Here is a 26,706-nt window from a genome sequence, read left to right as displayed (position 1 = left end):
TCATTTAAATTCATTAAAACTCACAATAGGAGTTCTGGGTTTCATTAGCCAAGGACAGTTCACTTAATGAGTTGTCCTATCATACCCCTCCCCCCTCTTTGATTTACTCACGCTTGCCTTGGAGGGAAGGCGAGTGGTCCCGAGATGTGATACAAATCGCCTGGACTTCGGTTCCCCAACTGCAGCTATCTTCCCCCTCCCTTCATCAATCACTTAAGGTGCGTGTTACCCACACCACCTCATCTACCACCTTCTTCCACTGTCCAGGAATTTGCATCATAGATGAAAGTAAATATTAATAATTCTAAATTCAGTATCAGGTATTCGTTTTTAAATAGTGTAAAGGTTATATACATATGGTGTTGAGTTATGTTAAAATCTGAAGAGTTAAAAGCTATTTGGTTTTGATTATTATTTTTATTACACATTTAAGGACGAATCAGCCCAGTCTAACCTAGGCCCTTATAGTGTTGGTCTGGAAAGATTTGAGAAGATCGAGTAAATAGATATATACATATATGTAGGAGCAAGTCCAATGAAATGATAGTGGTGAGAATATATTTCAAACTAGGCCCTTATAGTGTTGGTCTGGAAAGATTTGAGAAGTTTGAGTAGATATATACTTATATGTAGGAGTAAATCCAATGAAAACTTGTTTTTTTTGCTAAATTTTATCAAGTAGATTAACTTCTTTCAAGAATTTAATGACTCCATCATAATCATACTGCAGTTCTTTTCCGAATATCTTGGCCAAATTATAGTTACCGTCTCTCTCTCTCTCTCTCTCTCTCTCTCTCTCTCTCTCTCTCTCTCTCTCTCTCTCTCTCTCTCTCTCTCTCTCTCTCAAAGGATTACAATGGATTACAAAGGCGGAGCATACCGACAGGAGACCTTTTGATCCATATCTAGGTAGGATGCGAAAAAAAATCATATTAATAATAAAATAATAAATAAAAACTATAATAATGTAAATAACAAATAAAATACATAAATAAATGCATAGGTATAGTTAAATAATAAACAAACAGGTAAATAATAATAAATTGACATATAACTAATAATAAATGAAAATCAGACAGACAAAAGATAACAAAACAAAAACAAATAATATAAGATAAATTATAATCATTACAGCATCTTACTTAGGTATTTATCTAAATGATTCTTAAAGCTTCGAACTGAACTACATTGCACTACCTGTGCAGGAAGTTTATTCCATTCATGAACTACACGGTTGGCAAAGTTGTTTCTACCTACTTCCAAATTGAATCTATTTCCGGACAGTTTGAGACCATTGTTTCTTGTCTGATTCTCATTCAATGTGAAAAATTTGTCATTTTTTATGTCAATTCCCTTTAAAATATTAAAGACCTGTATCAAGTCACCTCTGAGTCTACGCTTTTTTAGGGAAAACAGATTCATGTGTTTTAGTCGAGTTTCGTATGATTTATCTTTGATATTTGGAATCAGTTTTGTGGCTCGCCGTTGTACTTTTTCCAGTCTGTCAATGTCTTTAATGAGATTCGGTGACCATATGGAAACAGCATATTTCTCTCTCTCTCTCTCTCTCTCTCTCTCTCTCTCTCTCTCTCTCTCTCTCTCTCTCTCTCTCTCTCTCTCTCTCTCTCTCTCTCTTATTTGGGAAGTGATGCTCTCTCAGTTCTCTGTGACTAGGGCATTCAATCAGCAAATGTTAATAGTCAAGGGGATTAAGCAGTCTTCACAGTAAGGTTGATTTCCACCACTCAAAAAAGATACCCATGGGTCATTCTTGAGTGTCCTATGCAGAGACGACATATAATTACTTCCCATTTCCTTGGCATAAATTCATTTTGTTATGTCCCACTTCACTCCACTGTTGTTTCCACGACTTATGGATAATATTCGAGATGCTTGGAAAGATGTCTCTATATGGTGTTGCGCACTGTCTAGGTTGCTGCTGTCTTTGTTAGTTGGTCAGATTTTTCATTTCCATGTATATTTACATGTGCTGGAACCCAGCAAAAATATTTAGTGATCCCTCTACATTGTAATAGAAGCACTCACTGTGATATTTTCATTGTTAGTGGATTATTGCCATTGAAAATTTCTAGAGCCTGTAATGCACAAAATTCAACAATCTCAAATAAGGACACTTCAAACTCCGAAACAAGAACACAAAATACGAACACCACTGGACATTCAACGCCGAATAAACAATAACTACGCACTTCTACCCCAACATTATGGAACAAATACACATCATACAACACAACATAATACAGTGGACATTCGACAGAAGAAACGAACTTTGTAACATATACAACATAACAACACCAGACATAATACTTTTAAACTCGATAGGTACACCCGACAGACTAAAAATACACAATTACACAGTACACAGATGAAACGATACCAATCAAGCACAAGCTGGCATAGCAATAGCCATTAAACACAACATCAAATACAAAATACTAGACGACTTTCAAGACGAAATACTAGGACTTAAAATAGACACAAACCAAGGACCCATAATAATAGCAACAATATACTTACCCCCAGACTTCCCTATAGATGACATACTAAGACTAACAAGAAAAGGACTACCTGTATACATATTAGGAGACATGAACGCCAAACATTCTATACTAGGACACAGCAGCACAAACACCACAGGACAGATAGCACAACTAATACAAAGAGGACACTTAACACACTTAGGGTCAGACTTCCCCACCTGCATTACACACAACGGGCAAGGAACACCAGACATAATACTAACAGACATCAACACTTAAACTACAGCATCACACCAGGACAACTAATTACACCACACCACATCCCAATACACTTAACATTGGCAACAGAACCAATAACAATACCTACACCAGAAAGATACACATTCCACAAAGCAGACTGGACAGGATTCAAGAACACACTAAACATAGAAAGAACAAAATATGACAAAGACAGAGAACAACACGTAATAAACAATACATTGACGACAAACTCAACACATGGTACACTATGATACAACAAGCCATGGACAAACACATCCCCAAAACAAAACATAAAATTCTACCACACCCAAGACAATCAGATACATTGAAACTACTACAATGGCAATATAAAAAACTACAAACACGAGCACACAATAACGGCACATGGACACCACAAGCAAAACAAGCACTATGCGACATACAAAATCAACTACTTGAAGAGAACAAACAACTGTACGGCGAACACTGGAACAATGAAATACGGAAAATAAACCTACAATACAATGACACCAAATACTTCTGGACACAAATTAAAAAACTAACAGGAACGCCTACTAACACCCCCCCTTACATCATACACAATAACCACAAGATACACAAAGACAAAGACAAAGAACACATATTCAGACAGCACTGGAGAAACATATTCAGGATCACACCAGCAGAAAACACAACATTTGACATGGAACACGAAAGAACAATCACAGCACAAGTACAAGAGATACAAGACGACATTACCCCTATCAGCTTAGCTGACATGAGACGACTCGACCCATACAACACACTCACAAAACCTTTTACACTAACTAACATCAAACAAATAATACAAAACTTCAAAGACAAAACTCCTGGACAGTCACAAATAAACAAAATAACACTAGCATTCCAGACTCAACACTACAATTACTCACAGAAATCTTCAATGAAACATTCAGCATGGGATACTTCCCCGACACATTCAAAACAGCCACACTAACATTCATACCCAAACACGGAAAAAACTCACAGACATAAACAACTACAGACCAATATCACTACTCGAAGTCCCAGGAAAAATACTAGAAAAATTCATACAACAAAGACTACTCAAACACTTACATAATACCAACCTAATAAACGAAAACCAACATGGATTCACAAGAAGAGGAACAAACACAGCCATAGCTACACTATACGAAACAATAGCCATAAGTCAACGACACAACCACGGATGTAACATAGTATCACGAGACATAACAAAAGCATTTGACAAAATACGGCACACAGGACTTAAATACAAAATACACCAAACACACCTCCCAGACATACTAACAAGAATACTTTGCAATTATCTCGACAACAGACAAGCACAAATACGAATACACCATTATACAGGAAGACCATTCAACATACACAGTGGAGTCCCCCAAGGAAGCATCCTTTCACCAACACTATTCAACCTCTACACAAATGACACACCCAACCCAACACACGGAGTCACACACATACAATTTGCAGAAGACCTGACACAAATAATCACATATACCCAAGCCAAAAAGGTAAAAACATGTTGGCACTAAAAACAAGCAGAACAATAGAAACAATAAACACATATGAACAACAATAGAAAATACAAACACAACAAAGTTCCAATTACTAAACATATCAACACAGAAACCAGCAGAAATATGGATAGGAGACACACAAATACACAAACAAAGAAACATAAAAATACTAGGACTAACACTTGGAAACAGAGGTCTACAAACACACACAAACAACAGGAAACTACAAGCAGAAAAAACATTAAAGACACTAAGACGATTCAGAAACCTAGACACCAAACTAATATTACAACTATACAAAGTACTCTTGAGACCTCAACTAGAATACATACCAATAACAACCATTACATTAAAACCAAGCCAACTCCAAAAATTACAGTTAGTACAAAACAAAGCACTACGATTCGCCACACACTCCATACCCTCATACCTTAACACAATAGAAGAACTACACACACAACATAAACTCGAACTCCTTAACACAAGACTCTAGACTAGTATGCAAAACATGGAACAGACTAACAATCATAAATCCAGAATTAGTACAAAACATCGAAGACATAGACACGGAAAACGGTCATGACCACAACTGATGGCCTAGACTCCCCTAGAGTGTCCCCAATCATTAACGGACCCCCACCTGAAGCTAAATACATATTATAAGCACAAATACACCACTCTAATCATCTTTCATTGTTCTACTAACCCAACTAACAATATTATTATAACTATCATTATTATTATTATTATTATTATTATTATTATTATTATTATCATTATTATTATCATTATTATTATTATTATTATTATTATTATTATTATTATTATTATTATTATTATTATTATTATTATTATTATTATTATTATTTGTGGATAGGAGGTAAGGGAACACGGGCTGAGGGAAATACTTTTCTTCCTGACTAGTTTCGCCTGAGTGGCTTCTTCAGAGGCGAAACTAGTCAGGAATAAAAGTATTTCCCTCAGCCCGTGTTCCCTTACCTCCTATCCACATTCGTCACAATGTATACACATTATTATTATTATTATTATTATCATCATTATCATTATTATTATTATTGTTAATAAAAAAATGATAACACGTGCGAAAAAAAATCGTACGTGATATCAAACAAAAACAATGAGTATGGGAAATAGAAGTCACTACCCTCCCCTCACATAACTGTAAAAAAAAAAGAAAAACATCACTAGTCATCCCAATGTGGAAAAAAAAATCATACTCATTGGAAAAAAAATGTATACGACGTATAGAAATCAAGACCCTCCCCCATCACCATGAACACAAAAACTTACCCCCCATAGAAGTCAAAACCTAAAAATAGGCAAAAAAAAATAGTCGTATACATTTAATATTAAAAAAACAACAACCAAAAACAAATCAACGACCAACAATAACATCATAACAACAACTCAAGAAAGAAGAAAGAGAAGACCCAAACCTGTAAGAAGATGGACCAACCTCCAATTCCATAACTCCGTATGAATAACTAGGCAGAAGCTCCGCGACAAAGCAACATACTAACAATCACAAAAATATATATAATTAAAACAGCAAGTGGGTCTGCCCCACACCTATCATAACTCTAACTTCCTTCCATTTCATTCTTTCCTTACACTAACCCCCCAAATCCCCCCTCCCCCCTCTCCCCCATCTTACCTATCCTGTCCAGTAGTAGTAGTAGTTAGTTAGAGGGCAGGATAGATAAGATGGGGGAGAGAGAGGGAGGGGAGATTTGGGGGTTTAGTGGAAGGAAAGAATGAAATGGAAGTAAGTAAGAGTTATGATAGATGTGGGGCAGACCCACTTGCTCGGTTAGTTTATAGTCTTTTGGGCACTGGCACAGCAAACAGTATGGCAACACTCTTCAATGCTGTCAGTGGCACACCGTCCATCGTGGTCTTTTTGAATTTGGAAAAGGCGTTCGAGCCATATTAAATACCCTTGCTAGCAAGGGTGTAAAAGGCAAGCTGCTTTCTTGGATTGCTGACTATCTCAGTCACCGGTCTGCAAAAGTAAGATTTCAGGGTCACATATCAGAGGCCAGAATGCTGAAGAATGGCACTCCACAGGGGGGGGGATCCTCAGCCCCATTCTGTTCAATGTGCTCGTCTCCAACATTCTGGAACTACCTCTACCCAATGGATGCAAAGTTATCTCTTATGCAGATGACCTTGCGCTTATGATTTTTGGAAGGCGGCGGTGCTTCAGCAGGGCCCAGCGCTGCTTAAGTGCCGTAGCGACAGAATGTTGCAGGTTAGGGTTAAAGATCTCCCCTACCAAATCGAAGGCCATGGCGTTAGGACTCTGGAGTGAGGGGGAGCATCTCACCATGCAGGGCCTTAGGCTGGACTGGGTTCACTAGTTTCAGTACCTGGGGGTCTGGATTGATGAGAGGCTCACATTTCAGAAGGAACTAGCCTATCTCAAGGAGAGGCTGAAGATGAGAACAACAGTCATGAAAGCAATGACGGGGAAGGCACTTGGTGCCACGTACCAGGTCCTTCGCACATTCTATGTGCAAGCAGTCCGCAGTTTGGTGGACTACGCTGCCCCAGCTCTCATAACTGTGGCGACTGCCAAGCTTGAAGACCTAGAGCCTTTCCAAAATGCCGCAGCAAGGACTATCCTATAGGAGCTCAACCTTAGACCAAGATTGTTAACCTCCAGATGGAGGCTTCATTGCCTTCATTAACATCACGGGTCAGAAGGCTGGAGGTTGACTTTCTTGCCAAGATAGTCTAGAGCCCCAGGATAACTGAGCTGAGTCAGAGCCTTGTGATAGCTCTGGGACGGGTGGATAATCTTATCCACTGCAGTATCTGGCTATCTCAAGCGGCTAGACTCCTGGACTCGTTCAAGCTCACCAGTGCTCTCCTTGAGAAGGGTATGGACTCTCCTCACCCAGAGTTCAAGTTCCCACCTCCATGGCTGTCGATACCTGCAACCTTCGTTGTCACTAAGCTTCCCAGTAAGAAGTTAGTGACCAGGAAAAAGTACGAACGCAGGCCCTACAAGGTATCCGCGCACTGTCGACACCTGAAATGGCGGTCTATTATGCGGAAGGCTCCGTGGACCCCAACAGGCCTCGTAGTGCGAGAGCTGCTTTTGTGACTGATGGTTTGACCTTCGGCAGGAGAGTATCTGATCATGCGTCCACTCTCCAAGCTGAGGCCATAGCGGTTCAAGGAGCGTTAGAGCATGCTCTAATATCTAGAACTGGTCCTGTGGTGATCCACACGGACTCACAGTCTCTGCTAGGCAGCTTGGATACGACACAGCCCAACGACAATGTACGCCTACTGATCTTCATCCTAGCACTCCTGCTGAAGCTACACCAACAAGGCAGGAGTGTTACGCTCAACTGGGTGCCGAGCCATGTAGGCGTCTCAGGAAACGAGCTAGCAGAAACGGCGCGCCAAAGACCCAATGTCGATGTTGTCGTCCCTCTCAGCAGAAATCAGTTGCGCATACGCACTAGGGCTCTTAACCAGGTACAACGGTTCCTTCAGCACAGACTGGAGGCAGAGGTATCAGAAAGGGCGAGGTGGTACAGGGCAGTCACAGACTACGAGCCCCTTGTACTTCCTCGCTCCACACCTAGAAAAGTGGAAACTCTGCTCTTCCGTCTGCAACTGGAAGACCGTTGTTTCTGGCAAATAAAAGCAATCCTACTCAAGAAGAAAGAAGATGACATCACTGCAGCCACCCAGAAGCCACCCTAGAACACTATCTCCAGCATTGCCCCGCAGCTGCTTCTCTGAGGAGAGGGCTCCCGACAACATATGAGGGTTTTGTGCGCCCCCTATGCAGCCACCTCACTCAATTCGAATTGCGTCGGCTGGTGGAGTGTCAACCCCCTATAAATATTTCACATTTATTATTATCCACATCTGCTCTCCTCTTTCTTCCTATATCTTATGCTTAACTTCCTTTCTCTTTACTTTGTACCTCCCATACGATTCCCTCGTCATAATTTGTAGCCAATCTATGAATGCCTGCTTCTTCTCATCTACACCCTTCTTTGCTTCCTCAGCCCACCACTCACTACCCTTCCTTCTATTTCCTCCCGCCCTCCTTGTTCCACACACCATCTTTGCACACATTATGACTCCCTCCTTGAACCATCCCCATTCCTCGTCCACTCCTAGTTCTACTCTATCCTTTACTCTCTCACATTCCTCTCTCAACTTCTTCTTATACTCATTTTCCTTTTTTTTTTCTCATTTAAGCAGTTCACTCTAAGTACCTCCCTACCTTTTGCCCTTTTCCTCTTTCTCCACCTATTCTCCACTCTGAATTTACCTTCCACCAGGAAATGATCTGATATTCCCCCACTCTCTCCCCTTAACATATGCATACTTATTTCTTCCTACCATACTCCTGGTCACCACTCTATAGTCCATTAACGCTCTGTCTGCCACACTTCCATCCACCACCCTCTCCCATGTGTACTTATGCTTGACTTTCTTCTTAAACAGATGTGAAATGGGGAAAGAGTATGACAGAAAATTTTGAAAGTGATAAAAAGATGTTTTGGAAAGAAATCAAAAGAGGAAGAGGAGACGAATCAAGTAGAGAAGAAAAGGTAAAAGGTACAGATGAAAAGATGATAATGGAAGAGAAGGCAGTGAGAGGAAGGTGGGCAGAGTATTTTAGGGAGTTGCTAAATGTGAAGGAGGATAGGGAGGGAATGGTAGTTGCAGTGGGAAGCGCAAAGAAAATGAGAGTGATCAGTGAGGAAATGGAGGACAAATAGGGAAGGATGAAGTGAAAGCAGCTGTTAAGATGCTGAGAGCAGGTAAGGCACCTGGGTTGGATGGATGCCATGCAGAATGTCTGAAGAAAGGAGGTACAGTTATGATGGACTGACTGGTGAGGTTATTTAATGTTTGTTTAAGAGAGGGTAGAGTGCCAGAAGACTGGAGGAGTGCCTGTATAGTTCCTCTTTACAAAGGAAAGGGGGACAGGTGTAGTAGTTTCAGAGTGATCAGCTTGTTAAGTGTAGTTGGGAAGGCTTATGGGAGGCTCTTGATTGAGAGGATTAGGAGAGGAACTGAGGGAGTAATTGGTGAGGAACAGTGTGGGTTTAGGACAGGTAGGGGATGTGTAGATCAGATTTTTGTGGTAAGACAGATACGTGAGAAAACTATTGGAAAAGGTAAAGATGTTTTTTGGACTTTTATGGATCTGGAAAAGGCTTACGACAGGGTAGACAGGAAGGCACTGTGGGAGGTACTGCAGATATATGGGATAGGAGGAAAGCTGTTAAGAACAGTCAAGAGTTTTTATGAGAGTAGTAGAGCTTGCGTTTAAGATTAGAAATGGAGAGAGTGAATGGTCTGAGGTAAAGGTAGGACTTCGTCAGGGGTGTGTTATGTCGCCCTGGCTGTTCAATCTTTACATGGATGGGGTGGTGCGAGAGGTGAATGCAAGGATAGTGGGTTGGGGGTTGGAGATGGTTAAAGAAAATGGAGAAAAGTGGGAGGTGAGCCAGCTACTGTTTGCAGGATCAGAGGAGGGGTTGAGGAAGTTAGTAACAGAGTTTGGGAACGTGTGTGAAAGAAGGAAGCTGAAGATAAATGTGGGCAAAAGTAAGGTGATGAGATGTACAAGGGGAGAGAGTGACAGTAGGCTGGAAGTGAGCATTAAGGGTGAGAGATTGGAGGAAGTGGATAGTTTCAGATACTTAGGTGCGAATGTGACAGGAAAGGGAGGAGTGGGGGTGGAGGTAGAATGTAGATTGAGAGAAGCGAGTAAATGCCTTGGTGGATTAAAAAGTGTAATGAGAAATAGACATCTAGGAATGGATGCTAAGTGGAAGTTATATGAAGGAGTGATTGTGCCAACAGCAATGTACGGGGCAGAAACATGGAACATGAAAGAGGGAGAGAGAAGGAGTTTGAATGTGTTTGAGATGAAATGTCTGAGAAGTATGATAGGGGTTACTAGGCTGGATAGAGTGAGAAATGAGGAGGTGAGGAGGAGAACAGGGGTGGAAAGGGAACTGGGAGATAGGGTTGATGAAAGAGTATTAGGATGGTTTGGTCACATGGAAAGAATGAGTGAAGGAAGATTAGTAAAAGAAGTGTGGAAGGCGGAGGAGGAAGGAGTGAATATGAGGGGGCGTCCTAGGATGAGATGGATGGATGGGGAGGTACTTAGAGTGAACTGCTTAAATGAGAAAGAAAAAAAGGAAAATGAGTATAAGAAGAAGTTGAGAGAGGAATGTGAGAGAGTAAAGGATAGAGTAGAACTAGGAGTGGACGAGGAATGGGGATGGTTCAAGGAGGGAGTCATAATGTGTCTGTTGAGGAAGGACGGGAGAGGACAGAAGATAGGGGTGAATGGAGAAGGGTTGTGTATAGATGAGGCTGTGATGCATGAGGGGGAGTGGGTGGGGGATGGGGGGTGAGGAAGTATGAGAAAAATTTTGACGCAGCCCGAAGGGATTTCTCCCCGTTTTCTCCTTTTCTGCTTCAGGGGACGGAAAGGGGGGTCGCCGAATTTATGAAGCGGCCTTGCTGTGGATGTGCTGTGTCTTGCGACACTGCTTCTGACCCGGGTCAGTGGCCAGGATGCAGGGATGACCCATCATCCAGGAGGTGCCAAGATAGGAGGGAGGGTGGAGGGGAGTGGAATATATGGGAAATGAAATGGGTGGGAGTGATTTCTATGCCTTTTCCTTTTTGGCTACCCCTCATGTAAGGTGGAACAATCCTTTGGTATATGTATATATTACACTGGGTTGCACCAGAAAAAAAATTCTTGCAACAGAGACGTCATTAACTTTTTTCATTACAGTTTCGCATGCTAAACCCATAAAGCATACCCATTTTTTCAGGGAGGTCCTCATTTTTTTTTTTTTTTTTTTTTTTTGTAATAACTGACACTATATTTATAAGATTCATTGTGCAGAAATGCGTCTAAGCCAGGTCTATAAAAGACCTGTGAATATATATGGGTAAGTAAAGGACATTCGAGGTTAACGGTACATTTCATATTATTGAAAACAAATAAAAACATGATAAATGGGCATAACATACATGTAGGCATGTAGATATCTGATTTAAAAAAATACAGTATTATTTGAAAGCTGAAGGCAGCTATTCTCCTTGAAAAGCACGCTTTCGCGACATTCTCTTGTGTGCCGGTTTATCAGCAGATGTTGTCCAGCTTCTTCGAAGGGACCAGCAGTAATCAGCCATCATGGTCACACTCCAATTGCCTTGATAGCGGCGCTCCATTTCGGATATATCCTGATGGAACCTCTCCCCCTGTTCCTCACTGTACTCACCCACGTTAGCAGGAAAGTAGTCAAGGTGGCTATGTAGGAAATGTATTTTGATGCTCATGCGTGCGTTCCTTGTAGTCATCAGATTTTCTATTCCCAAAGAACCCTGCCACAACTAACTTAAAACTTTCCCAAGCACTTCTTTCACGAGGTGCTAATGCTTCACTAAATCCGGAATCTGACATAAGCTCACGAATCTGTGGTCCTACAAATATGCCAGCTTGCAGTTTAGCATCACTAACAAGAGGGAATTTATGGGACAGGTATTTAAACCCTTCTCCATCTTTCGGAAGTGATTTCACAAAATTTTTAATCAATCCCACCTTTATGTGAAGGGGAGGTAGAAGCACTTTCTCTGCTGGTACAAGTGGTAGTGTTTTGACGTTATGGCTGCCAGGTACAAATTCCGTCCGTTGTGGCCATTCCCGTTGTCGGTAGTGTACAGAATCTGCACGGCTGTCCCACAAGCATAAAAAGCATGGGTGTTTTGTGTGGCCTCCCTGCATCCCTAATAAAATAGTCAGGACCTTTAGGTCACCACAGAGAAGCCAGTTGTGATCCTGATATTGTATGTTGTTAAGAAGAAGTGACATGGTAGCATAGGTTTCTTTTAAGGTAACAGAATGACCTGAAACATCGTGGCAATACACCATGTCATCTGACTTAGTAAAATACTGCACGAATTCCTGCTCTCGATGCCTATACCATGCAAAGTGTGTATTACTTGCCAAAAGATTTTTCTCTGCTAACCTTGAACCTAACAATTGTGCAGATTCTTTTGACAGCCCAAGATCTCTTACAAGGTCATCTAGCTCACTCTGTTCGAACAACTGAGGGCTTTTCCCAGAGGCCCCAGTCAACTTGATCTCTTGATACACATCCGGATTTTCACCGTCACTACATGAAGAGTCACTTGAACTAGCGCGGTGTACATTCTTAGGAGGTATTGGCACAGGAACATCATCACTGTGTGGTACAGGTTGCATAGCTGATGGAATGTTTGGGTATCTAATGTGTTTCGAGCTTTTAGCATTTCTTCCCAGTGGTTTCACCATACAAAAATAGCAGTCTTCAAGGTGATTTGTAGGTTCCCGCTACACCATTGGTATACCAAATGGCATTGACTTACGGTTTTCTTTGCTCCAATGGCATAAACCAGAAAAACAGTTCACACAGGCAATGTGAGGAGCCCATGGTTTATCCTGATCTCCAATTCTGATGCCAAAGTAGGCACGATAGAGATGTTTTACTGAAGAAGTGATGGTGCGCTTCTGTTTTGATGGTGTGTCCTTGCCGCATAAGTAGCAAAAGGAGTCGGGGTGGTTCTTGCAAGTCCGTGGCATCCTTCAATTAATGAATCTGCAGCAATCCGTCAATGAATCTGCAACAAAATAGGTATATAAACATACTAGTATTAAACTAGTATTAAACATATAGTATTAAACATATAGTATTAAACATATAGTATTAAACATATATATAGTATTAAACATATATATTAATTAAATTAATACTCACAATTAATAGATTAAACCTAATACCTACAGCACTCGACTAATCAACGTAAGGCGCCACAAATCTGGCGCGGATTAACAAAACACTACACTAGGATATATGCTGTAACACATAAACTATAACTTTTGGAGCAAAATGACTACTACCACCGTGATCAGCACGAAAAATTGGTCTAGAAAATGATACTGTCATTTATGTTGCATTTTTTTATGCAGCCCAGTGTTATCATCCATGAATATCCACTGTTAATGTTAGGAAGGGTGCATTCACCGGGATGTGCATACATATATCACGTAAGTATGCACACCTAGTGGATGTATGAGTGGGTGTGGCCAAAGCCACACACACTCATACATTGAATCACCCTACAAACGGGCTCACCACAAAAGCCCGTGCGAATTCTATTCCCGAATTCTATAGAAATAGAAATACAATTGTGTGACGGCCAGTCTGGCTTTGACCAGCGGCGCGTCACTACAATAGTCCCTCCACCCCTTCTTTGGGAGCGAGCGCCGCGGAGGGTAAGGCGAGACGCGAGTGATGTGGCAGAATCGGGCCGGCCTTTTTATCACCCGACCGGAACGGGTGATTGTGCCATCAGATGGCATCTCTGGAGAGGACGACCTGGATGATGGAGAGGGCGGCGGCAGCGTGCTGGAGGCGTGGTCGCTGTGTTGGCAAGGGGGTCTGGCTGGGCATGGAGCTGTGGAGATATACGGTTAGGTGAGAATAGTTGCAGTGAAGGGGAGAGTGAGTCCGGAGGGAAATTAGGGTCTTGGGGGCTGGGAGAACACTGGTGGTGGGATGCAGGGTTGGCCTGGGTGATGGAGGGGACGGGTGCGGCGAGGATCCTGACTGAGCCTTTCAGTGTGGGTTTAGGGAATCGGCTGGAAAGGGGTGGCCTGAAGAGACGAGTGGTTCCGGGGGAGGGGTGGGGTCATGAGGTTCGGGGGGAACACTCGATATGGGGCGCAGAGGTTGCATAGATTGCCGTTGCTCAGTGGTGGGAATGGGGTCAGGACCATGTTGTAAAAGAAATTGGAAAGGGTGGGGAGCGTTGGTAGGGGAAGAAAGGGGAATGTAAGCTGGTTTGAGCCTATCGATGGAGATGCGATCGGGTTTGGCATTTCGGTCGATGAGGAAGTGTTTCGCCGACCTGCTGATGACTTTGAAGGGTCCATCGCACGGGCGTTGGAGAGGGGTTCGTCTGGAGTCCAGTCTGACGAAAACGTAGTCACTAGCAGCGAGGTTCGGGGAACATGCACTGGTTTTGATTGTGGCATCCGAGGTGGCGAGGGGCGGGTGTTGTTGAAGGTCTCCTTGATGAGCTGAAGGAGGGCGTAACAGTCAGGATCGCCAACGGCGGGGGTGTCAATCTCCCTAGGAAAGCGAAGGCTTTCAGCATAAACTAGCTGAGATGGAAACACGTCACTGTCTACCTTAGGAGTGTTTCGAATGGAGAGGAGCACCAGGGGGAGGGCATCAGCTCAGTTGCATGAGGGTTGCTGTGCTTTGAGGGACTCCTTCAGCTGGTGGTGGAATCTTTCTATTAGTGCATTGGCTTGAGGGTGGTAAGCGGTAGTCCGGTTGCGGTTGGTGCCAAGGAGCTTGAGCATTCTGAACCAGAGATCAGATTCGAACTGGGAGACCCTGTCGGTGATAATGGTGTGGGGGGCGCCGAATCTGGATACCCAACCGGAGAGGAAAGCACGGGCAGTTGTCTCGGCAGATATATCCAGGAGAGGGATCGCCTCTGGCCACCTGGTGTACCGTCGACGCACGTGAGCAGGTAACGCATGCCACGGGACGGTGGAAGGGGGCCCACAATATCCAAATGGACTGATTGGAAGCGTGCTGTGGGTGTAGGGACACGCTGGAGTGGGGCGTGGACGTGGCGCGTGACCTTTGAAGACTGGCAGGGAAGACAGGTGCGGGTCCATTCTCTGACGTCTTTGTTGATGCCTGGCCAGACGACCCAATCCGTGAGGAGACGTTGTGTTGCCCGGATACCAGGATGACTGTGGTCGTGGAATGCCGAGAACACATCCTTACGCTGACAGGCAGGGATGTACGGCTGGGGTTTGCCTGTAGAGATGTCAGACCACAATGGTGCAGGAGTGTTGGGGAGCTGTCGGAGCTGCAGGGAGGAGGTGCCATTCACGCGTAGGAGACGGAGTTCCTCGTCGTTACCCTAGGAGGCGGCGATGCGTGCGTAGTCAACGTGGTGGTGATCAAGGAGGATGCTAGAGGTAATCCTGGACAAGGCGTCGGCCACTTGGTTATCCTCTCCCTTGATATACTCAATGTGAGTATCAAATTGGGACAGGAATGACAGCTGCCAAGAGGCTCTTGGTGAGTGGTGGTCAGAGATCCTGTCCAGTGTATGGGTGAGCAGTTTGTGGTCGGTAAGAATGGTAAATGGCCGGCCTTCTAAGAAATAGAGGAAGTGCGTCACGGCTGAAAATATGGCTAGAAGCTCCCTGTCGAATGCACTATAGCGCATTTGAGAATGGTCCAGTCGTTTGGATACGAATGCAATTGGCTGGAGCTGTCCGTTGACCCTCTGTTGGAGGACTGCGCCTATCGCTGTGGAGGAGGTGTAGGTGGTAAGGAAGGTGGGGGCGTGGGCCACTGGGTAGGACAGGCGGGCAACCTCTGCAATTACAGCCTTGACCTGTCCAAATGCTTGGGTAGCTTCAGGAGACCACTTCACGGGTAAGACCGACCGCTTGGAACGGTTCTTGGTGAGGTCGTTCAGTGGTGCGAGTTTAGCGGCTGCATCAGGGATGAATCTATGATAATAGTTGACGATCCCTAGGAATTGGCGCAGCATCTTGACGGATGTTGGCTGTGGGAAGTCTATGATGGTGTCCACCTTCTGAGGGAGAGGGTATAGACCTGCTGTTGAGATATGATGCCCGAGGAAGTCGAGCGATGACACTCCTAGGAGGCACTTAGACGGGTGGATACGGAGGCTATACTCTTGCAGTCGTCGGAAGAGAAGGCGGAGGTGTTGGTCGTGATTGTCAGAGGCCACCAATATATCGTCGATATAGACGGTGACGAAGTTGAAGTCTCTGAGGACGTGGTCCATAAACCACTGGAACATTTGGGCGGCATTACGCAGGCCAAACTACATCTTTTCCACTCGAAAAGGCCGAACGGTGTGGCGATGGCTGTCTTCTGGATGTCCTCTGGTGCCACAGGAATCTGGTGGAACGCCCTAACAAGGTCGATCTTGGAGAAGACTTGCATCCCGGAGAGCTTGAAATGGAAGTCTTGGGAGTGCGGGATGGGATAGCGGTCGGCCTTGGTGATGCGGTTAAGTTGGCGATAGTCACCGCAGGCCCGCCACTGATTGGGTGGTGGAGGTGTCTTGGGGACCATGTGGAGTGGCGATGCCCACGCATTCTCCGATGGGCGGATGATGCCTTGGTCAAGGAGGTCTTGGAACTCTTGTTTGGCGGCGACCAACTTCTCTGGGGAGAGGCATCGAGGCTCACAGTAGACAGGTGGGCCAATTGTTTGAATATGATGCACAGTGTTGTGGGGGCGGGTAGTGGTGGCCTTACATGGAGACGTCAGCTGGGGAAAATCTTGCAGGATACAGGTGTATTCGCCAGCTGGCTGAAGGTAAGATACATTAGGAGAAGTGGCGTTAGTGGTAGTTCCTGGTATGCGTCTAGTTGCAGAGTACAAGCAGTTATCCTTGGCGCTGATTGCCATTTTGTAATATTGTAGGAATCGTAGCCAAGAATGGGTTGACGGACATCTGTGATCACAAAGGTCCAAGGGATTTGCCATTCTGGAGGTCCAGGTCGCTGTAGTGGCTGCCGTACGTGACAATGGGTGTGCCGTTGGCTGCAAGCAGGTCGTACGACGGAAGGCTTGTACCTTGGCTCGGGTCTTCCGTCGGAGGCATGATGCTGACGGCTGAGCCAGTGTCCACCAGGAACGATAGGCCAGTATTGCTATCACGCACTGAGAGGAGGGTGTGGGCATGGTTAGCGGGGGTGGGAGTGCTTACTGGCCCTCACGTCTGGAGTTTCCCGACCAGCTACAAGGTTGTGCACACTTGAGCGCCTTGTTGCCGAAACGGGTATGGTACCAGCAGGGTCCACTATCCTGTTCCGGGACAGTGCTTCGTGGTGTTTGGTGGCGTTCTTTTCGTCCAAAAACCGACTCAGCAATTTCTTCATGTCGGTGATTTCCTGCCGTAGCTGCTGCACACTTTGGTCGTTGGCATTGTACGATGAAAGAGTGGTTTTGCTCACTACACTATCTGGGGGGGTTGTAACCGTGCATCCCGCAATCACTTGCACCTGGATTCTCACTGCACACTTCACTTATGTTATTTATCGCATCATCACTGTAAACGATGCTCCTCGCAGAGCTTGGCGTGTGTCGTAGCTTGTAAGGACCTATGGCGCTGGTACATCCTGTCGGCGATGGAGCAGTTGGCGTCGTCGTTCTTGTCAGCAGCTAGGGCTTCCAGATTTAACTGGAGGTCCTCCGGCATCTTGGCGAGGTGTAATGACCAGAGGAGTTCCTTGGGCAACTGCACCCTTGCCCGTGCGTTAAGGGTGGCAATTTTCCTGAAGAGTTGTGATGGTCGGTCGTCTCCGAGTTCGCTGTGCTGGATTTCCTTGTACAGTTATCGGGCCTGGCGTAGTGTTTCCTCAAGGCAGTCGTGAGGGCTGCACACTTGTTTTCCTCCGGAGGTGAACTGACGACGTCACGGATGAGAGCAATGACGTCCGTCGGTAGTGCGGCGATGTATGCTCCGAAGGCTTGGTTGTCCGGCACATCGTTCTGGGTGGCTAAGTACGCCTCGGCGTGAACTAGCCAGCTCTCCAAGTCTTGGGAGAAACTTGGAAGTTTAACCTGTGAGCCTGCAATTTTCCTGGTTGTCCTCACTCGGGGTCACCACTTTGTCGTGATTTGGTTCGGACAGGGAAATGAAATTCACAATATCACTAAAGCACTCGGGTTTTTAATGAACACTAAGCTCGGGAGGGAAGGTCGTAGTCTGAGAGCGAAGGGGAAATTGAAGCTTGGAGAGGACTGCTGCTTGGAGAGGAGTGCTGCTTGGAAATGTCGTGCCCTGGAGTGAACTGAATTCTGAATTCCTAGGAAAGACCACCCGCTTGCGCGGGATCGGTTTTTGTGGGAGGGGAAGAATGTCTGTAAGAAAATTAAAAGATAGTAGTGTATAAAAGAGGGCTATTGCCATCGGGCGATTTAGCGAGCGATTAGGGGCTGTTGGTGGTCGTGGCACGGGAGAAATGGACTGAGAGCCTGGATGGCGGCGCCGACGCCGGGATTAAAAACAGATTACAATCACCAAAAGTTCAGAAAATGGTAGGAGGCGTAGTAGGAGAGAAAGGTGGAAAAACGGAAAAATCTTTAGTGGGAGGTAAACTGAAATGAGAAGATGTAGTATAAGAGAAAGTTCGAAAGGAAGCGAGTGAACTGCTCGTCCCGGCTAGGCGCGGACCTTTTAAAGGAGGCTGGTGGGAGCCCGGGAAGCTTTTCCGAGTTCCTGATTGGTTGGCCGGGACGTCTTTGCGAACTATGCTTGCCAACTACAGCAAGTATAAAAGCCTAGCTCGAGTTGTGTGACGGCCTATCTGGTTTTGACCAGCGGCGCGTCACGACAACTACACGGTTGGCGAAGTTGTTTCTACTCACTTTCAAATTAAATATATTACCGGACAGTTTGAGACCATTGTTTCTTGTCTGATTATATATCATTCAGTGTAAAAATTTTGTCACTTTTGATATTGTCAATTCCCTTTACGCTTTTTTAGGAAAAACAGATTCATATGTTTTAGTCCATTTTCATTAATATCACGGGTCAGAAGGCTGGAGGTCGACTTTCTTGCCAAGATAATCCAGAGCCCCAGGATAACTGAGCTGAGTCAGAGCCCTGTGATAGCTCTGGGGCGGGTGGATAATCTTATCCACTCTGGTACCTGGCTATCTCAGGCGGCTGGGCTCCTGGACTCCTTCAGGCTCACCAGCGTTCTCCTTGAGAAGGGTAGGGACTCTCCACACCCAGAGTTCAAGTCCCCACCACCATGGCTGTCGATACCTGCAACCTTCGTTGTCACAAAGCTTCCCAGTAAGAAGAAGTTATGTGATCAGGAAAGAGTACGAACGCAGGCTCTACAAGGCATCCCCGCACTGTTGGAACCTGGAATGGCAGTCTATTACACGGATGGCTCCGTAGACCCCAACAGGCTGCTTTCGTGACGGATGGTTTGACCTTCGGCAGGAGAGTATCTGATCATGCGTCCACTCTCCAAGCTGAGGCCATAGCGGTCCAAGGAACGTTAGAGCATGCTCGAATATCTCGAGCTGGTCCTGTAGTGATCCACACGGATTCACAGTCTCTGCTAGGCAGCTTAGAATCGACAGAGCCCAGCGACAATGTGCGCCTACTGACCTATATCCTAGCACTCCTGCTGAAGCTACCTCAGCAAGGCAGGAGTGTTACGCTCAACTGGGTGCCGAGCCATGTGGGCGTCCCAGGAAATGAGCTAGCCGAAGCCGCAGCAGAAGTGGCGCGCCAAAGACCCGAAGTCGATGTTGTCGTCCTTCTTGGCAGAAATCAGTTGCGCATACGCACCAGGGCTCTTAACCAGGTACAACGGTTCCTTCAGCACAGACTGGAGGCAGAGGTGTCAGAAAGGGCGAGGTGGTACAGGGCAGTCACAGACTACGAGCCCCTTGTACTTCCTCGCTCCACACCTAGAAAAGTGGAAACTCTGCTTTTCCGTCTGCGACTGGAGGACCGTTGTTTCTGGCAAATCAAGAACAACCCCACGCCAGAAGAGAGAAGATGTCAACATTGCCGCCACCCAGAAGCCACCCTTGACCACTACCTCAAGCATTGCCCCGCAACTGCTTTTCTGAGGAGAGGGCCTCCGACAACATCTGAGGGTCTTGTGCGCCGCCTATGCAGCCACTTAAGTCAATACGAACTGCGTCGGCTGAAGGAGTGTCAGCCCCCCTTTAGTTTTTATATTTCTTGTGCTTTTGATTGTATTCACCGTTAATGTCTGGAAGGGTGAATTCACCGGGATGTGCATACGTATATCACATAGGTATGCACATCTAGTGAATGTATGAGTGGGCGTGGCCAAAGCCACACACACTCATACATTGAATCACCCCCCTTCAAAATTTATTATACCAATTGTTACACACACACATATTAACTGAATACACCGATCATGTTAGGAAGGGTGCATTCACCGGGATGTGCATACGTGTATCACATACGTATGCACATCTTGTGAATGTATGAGTGGGTGTGGTGGACTACGCTGCCCCAGCTCTCATAAATGTGGTGACTGCCAAGCTTGAAGACCTGGAGCCTTGCCAAAATGCCGCACCAAGGATTATCCTAGGAGCTCAACCTTGGACTAAGATTGTTAACCTCCAGATGGAGGCTTCATTGCCTTCATTAACATCACGGGTCAGAAGGCTGGAGGTCGACTTCCTTGCCAAGATAATCCAGAGCCCCAGGATAACTGAGCTGAGTCAGAGCCTTGTGATAGCTCTGGGACGGATGGATACTCTTATCCTCTCTGGTACCTGGCTATCTCAGGCGGCTGGGCTCCTGGACTTCTTCAGGCTCACCAGCGCTCTCCTTGAGAAGGGTAGGGACTCTCCACACCCAGAGTTCAAGTCCCCACCACCATGGCTGTCGATACCTGCAACCTTCGTTGTCACAAAGTTTCCCAGTAAGAAGAAGCTATGTGATCAGGAAAGAGTACGAACGCAGGCCCTACAAGGCATCCGCGCACTGTCGGAACCTGGAATGGTAGTCTATTACACGGATGGCTCCGTAGACCCCAACAGGCCCCGCAATGCGGGGGCTGCTTTCGTAACGGATGGTTTGACCTTCGGCAGGAGAGTATCTGATCATGCGTCCACTCTCCAAGCTGAGGCCATAGCGGTCCAAGAAGCGTTAGAGCATGCTCGAATCACCCCCTTAAAAATTATTATACCACTTGTCACACATACACATATTAACTGAATACACTGATCATGTTAGGAAGGGTGCATTCACCGGGATGTGCATACGTGTATCACATACGTATGCACATCTTGTGAATGTATGAGTGGGTGTGGTTAAACCCACGCACACTCATACATTAAATCACCCTCCAAACGGGCTCACCCTAAAAGCCCGTGGGAACTTAATTCCCAAATTACACAGAACAGAAAATGCGTCACGGTGTCATATTCGAGCAGAAGACACCACGGCATGCAGACGCGTGAACGTTACCTCCGCTTCATCGTGAACTTCAGCGTCGAATATTCTAGACACCGTTACCCGAGCCAAGGCACTCTCTTCGCCTCTCGCTCTGACGGTTTATGCCCTTATAACCCCGCTTTCGACTGAACATAGCCCCTTGTGGTCTTCAAAACTTGTTCAGTCGACTGGTGGAGAAGGGAACTCCCCCCCCCCCGGTCTCCCGCTACTAAAGCGGAACCGGCATAGGCTTCGTCTTCCCCGGCAACCGAGCAGTCCATACGTTGCGAGCGTACACTCGGGCACCAGACAGCGTAGCCGCTTTCCCTTAACCGCCGCTAGCCATTGACGATACGTGAGCATAGACCGTAGCCCCTGCGATCCCCCCTCCCCCATACCATTTTCGTTGATTTTTCTTCTTTCTTTCTTGCACAATAACTAACATATACACATTAACAAACACACTCACACACTTAAAGCCCAACGCGCTTCGGCTTAATGGGCATAATTAACATCCGAGAAAACCGGCCCAATGCCGGCCAGACCAAACGCACCACCATTTGGAAACTCCTATCGAAGCTTGAAATACCTATCTAAAAACTCCACACTAACGGAACTCAGCACACCGCCATAGCAGAAGACCGGACAATTGAAGAACTAGCGAAGAAATCGACCAAGAATGCCTTCGCCAAAGAAGGATTGGACATTGTGGACCCCCCGAACTTAACGCCAAAAGGACCTTGATTATAAAACAAGTAGACGGACACATACACGAGGAAGACACAGACACAATCAAGAATGAATTAGAACGGCTCAACCAATACATGAAGATAACAAACGTCATCAAACTACCAAACACTAAAACTATCATCAAGGTCAAGATGGAAAATTCAACTGTGGTAAAGATGAGCCTGGAAACCGGTATCCTTATGTTCAGCCAGTCTCCCCCCCCCACACACACATTCAGTCAGGAAACATACATACACCTATCCCAATGCACAAGATGTTATTCATATGACCACACACTCAAACATTGCACACAACCACCCACATACACAATTTGCTCAGGATATTGCTCACTAGAACACCATATTAACGCTATCAAGAAATGCATAGCATGTGGCCAAAACCATCCAACCTACGCCGCCAGATGCCAAGTTAGAAAAGATCTAATCAAGAAAAAGCTACAAGAGAACAGAGAGCAACATACACACACACACTCCAACAATACATACGCGAACATAGCCACAGGCAACACTGCTCAGTCATCCCCCACACCGACACCCAACCCTATAATCCTCAAGCACCTAACAGTCATAAACACAGCAATCATACACGCCAACATAACCGAAGCAGCAATACCAGGAACATATCAACAGACAATTGATGAATTCTACAAAGCAAATGGACTCCCCACAGTCAAAATCCCACCCTCAGTCATCAAACCCACAGCTATACTAAACATGATAAACAACACGACTCACACCCAACCACAACCAGAAGCAATGGAAACAGAGGAACAAATAAATAAAAGGCCACACAACACAGAACATACATCAGAAACTGAACAACCCACAAAGACAAAGAAAACAAACCACGACACAGAAACAATATAAATAATAACACCAAACACAACAGACATGACAGACGAAGAAATCCATCAAAACGTACACACACTCTTACAAAACAAAAGGATCAAATACATATACACCAAAAAAATGCCTGAAAAGACTGTAGACACCATGATAAAACAAAAGCTAATAGACCTGACCAAAGCCCCTATACAAAGACTGACAGAAAAAAAAAACAGGGATACTACGACATTCGTAAACACAAACCAACAGACACTCCTCACTGGACAGTCAACCAATATGCATACTACAACACAACGTACAACACTGGACATTCCACAGAAGAAACCAATTCTATAGGGAAACACACAGTTAAAATATTCAACTACAACACACACACACAAAATACTTACAACGAAGGCAACGCAGGAATAGCCATAGCCATAAAACAAAACATAAAATACAAGCTATTAAACGACTTTGATGAAGACATGTTAGCCATTGAGATACACACAAACAAAGGACCCATAATCATAGCCACAACATACCTCCCACTACGAAGACCATACCTATCAACACAAGACATACTGAAAATCACACAAAAACCACAACCAACATACATCATAGGAGACTTTATTGCAAAACACAAAACACTAAAACACACATACAACAATCAAGTAGGAAAAAGCATCCATCAACTAATAACACAGAACCACCTCACCTTCCTCGGCCCAGACTTCCCTACAAGCATTACACACACCGGAACAAGCAACCCGGATATGATATTCACCAACCGACACCACCACCTCACATACAGAATACACCCAGGCGACATAACTTCATCAGACCACATACCACTGCACTTCACACCATCCACCACAGCGATCACTATCCCCACACCACCTAGATTACTTTACAAAGAAGCAGACTGGAAGAAATTCAAAACAATACTAGAAACAACAACAGAAGAATACAACAACACAGAAACACAAACCAACACAAACACTCAAATAACAGACACAAAATACATAGATGACAAAATAGAAAACTGATACAAATTATTAAACAACGCAATCGCACAGAGTATACCTACAACACACCACAAACAACTACCCACACCAAAAACATCTAAAACACTAAACCAATTAATATGGAAGGCAAACAACATAAAAAACAAAGCCATAACAGAAAACTCCACACATAACACAAACAATTACAAACACAAATACTAGAAGAATGTAATGTCATGGGACAAAATGTTGCAATGGGATGTAATGAGAGTGGAGGACAAAAGATCACGATGGGAAGCAATGATAGTGGACAAAACATCACGATAGGATGTAATGATAATGGAGGAGAAAATGTCACGGTAGGATATAATGTCACTGGAGGACAAAATATAATTTTAGGAAGGGATTCCGGACATAATGTCATTGAACGACGGGAGGCCGGCGTGAATCACGGTGACGTAGGGGGACAAAATGTACAAAAGAGATCGGATGACCGTGATCGACCAGATGACCGTGATGGGGGAAATGTTAATTTTGATGGGAGAAATGTTAATGAGGCATTGAATGTCAATGAAGGACCAAATAATAATATAGAGCAAGGAATAAATAAAAAACAAAATGATAATGTAAGACATGATATTGAAACTCAAAATGTGTCAAAAAGAAATAATCACGAGTTTCTTAAAGCCATGTACTTTAATGCTCGTAGTATTAGGAACAAATTTCAAGAAATACAGGCGTATGTCAAAAGCGAAAATCTCGATATGATAGGAATAACTGAGACATGGTTAAATGGTACAGAGTTCGATGCTGAATTTAATATTGCGGGATTTAAACACTTTCATCAGGATAGAAACCACAAGAAAGGTGGAGGTGTTCTGTTGTACGTTAAAACAATGTTCATGCTTGTATTTTAGAGAAAGTGAAACAGGATGCATACGATAGTTTGTGGGTTGAGTTAACCCAAACAAATGGACAAAAAATGAATATAGGTGTAATATATAGGCCAAAGACATTATCATCAGCAGACGATAAACTGTTATTTCAAGAACTGTTTAGTTTCTGCAACCGGGATTTATTGATAATGGGTGATTTCAATTTTACTGACATTGATTGGATGACCCTTGAACATGGCCATATAGGTAGTCGCTTGATTGATTTTCTTGGTGACAATTACTTAATTCAGCATGTAAAAGAGCCCAAAAGATATGGAAACTTACTCGATCTATTGATCACTAGCCGCGAAAGTATGGTACCTGATGTAGAAGTCGGTGAATCTGTTGCAAATAGCGATCACAACTTAGATTCAAACTCCTAAAAAAATTTAGAATAGATACTTGGGTTTCTAAAATACCCGATTTCAGTAAAGCTCAGTTCATAGGACTACGTCAGGAGCTTCAGCTTACAGATTGGGAGGCAAAATTAAACGAAAGACCTGTAGACCAGATGTGGGAAATATTTCAAAATACGCTCACTAAGATGATTCAAACTTACATTCCTTTTAAGGACAGACGTCCCCCAAATCAGTCTCGCCCAAAGTGGCTCGACAAAGAAACTGAAAAAAGTATTGCTAAAAAGAGACAGGCTTATAAGAAATGTAAGTGCTCGGGTGCATCTAATGACTATGAAAGTTATGTATCAATACAGAGAGATTTAAAAAAGACAATAAGAAAAAGAAAACGACAATACGAAATGAAAATCGCTGATAAATCCAAAGAGAATCCCAAAGAATTCTATGGTTACATTAGAGATAAAAAGGTTGTTAGGAATCACGTTGGTCCACTATTATCTGCTGACGGTCAACTTGAATATTCAAATGAAGGAATGTGTAATATCTTAAACAATTATTTTAGCTCGGTATTCGTAGACGAAACACCTCAAAGTGAACTCCAAACTGAAACCTGTGAAAAGTCTAGGGTGAACTTACTCACTACGGTAAATATAACAAAAGAAAAAATTGAATGGTGTATAGATAAACTCAAAGTTAATAAAACACCAGGGCCTGACGGTTTGTATTCAAGAATCTTAAAGGAAATGAAAAATGAGATTGTTGTTCCATTAGAAATTATTTTCAAGAAATCCATCATATCCGGAGATGTCCCAAGAGAATGGAAGCTAGCTAATGTTACTCCCAAAAAAAGGTGACAAAAAGAAACCAAATAACTATAGGCCTATAAGTTTGACTTCAATCGTAGGAAAAATAATGGAAACTATCATCAGAGATGCTATCGAACATCATTTAGAAAGTAACCGTTTGATAAATGATAGCCAGCATGGATTCAGACGGAAACGTTCTTGCGTGACTAACTTACTCGAATTCTACAACACAGTTATCTCGAATTATGACAAAAGAAACAATGTAGATTTAATATATCTAGACTTTGCAAAAGCTTTCGATACCGTCCCACACGAAAGACTACTTACTAAATTAGCTTTACACGGAATAAGTGGTAGCCTATTAGGTTGGACTAGTAATTGGTTGAATGGTCGAAAACAAAGAGTTGTTTTAAATGGAAAAACTTCTAGATGGGAAAATGTTACAAGTGGAGTTCCTCAGGGTTCCGTTCTTGGGCCACTTCTATTCATAGTATATATAAATGATATAGACCATGGACTAATATCTACTGTTTCCAAATTTGCTGATGATACAAAACTGTGCGGAGTGGCAAATGATCACTCAAACCAATTAGATATTCAAGAAGATTTAGATAAATAACAGCAATGGTCT

General features: G+C 44.1%; 1 protein-coding gene across 1 annotated transcript in view; it reads right to left on the bottom strand.

Annotated features, from left to right (window-relative positions):
* Positions 1-11,307: 11,307 nt before the first annotated feature.
* Positions 11,308-26,706, bottom strand: part of LOC143034668 (uncharacterized) — a 30,677-nt gene continuing 15,278 nt past the window's right edge. The window contains exon 2 of the mRNA XM_076201035.1: positions 11,308-12,997. Coding sequence (XP_076057150.1) covers positions 11,649-12,671 — 1,023 coding nt within the window. The 5' untranslated portion in view covers positions 12,672-12,997 and the 3' untranslated portion in view covers positions 11,308-11,648. The remainder of the gene's footprint in view (positions 12,998-26,706) is intronic.

This window comes from Oratosquilla oratoria, chromosome 17 (assembly GCF_046742065.1).
Source record: "Oratosquilla oratoria isolate Oo_2021 chromosome 17, ASM4674206v1, whole genome shotgun sequence".
NCBI classification, from domain to species: domain Eukaryota; kingdom Metazoa; phylum Arthropoda; class Malacostraca; order Stomatopoda; family Squillidae; genus Oratosquilla; species Oratosquilla oratoria.
Note: the sequence above shows the minus strand (reverse complement) of the source record. Positions and strands in the feature narration are given on the sequence as shown.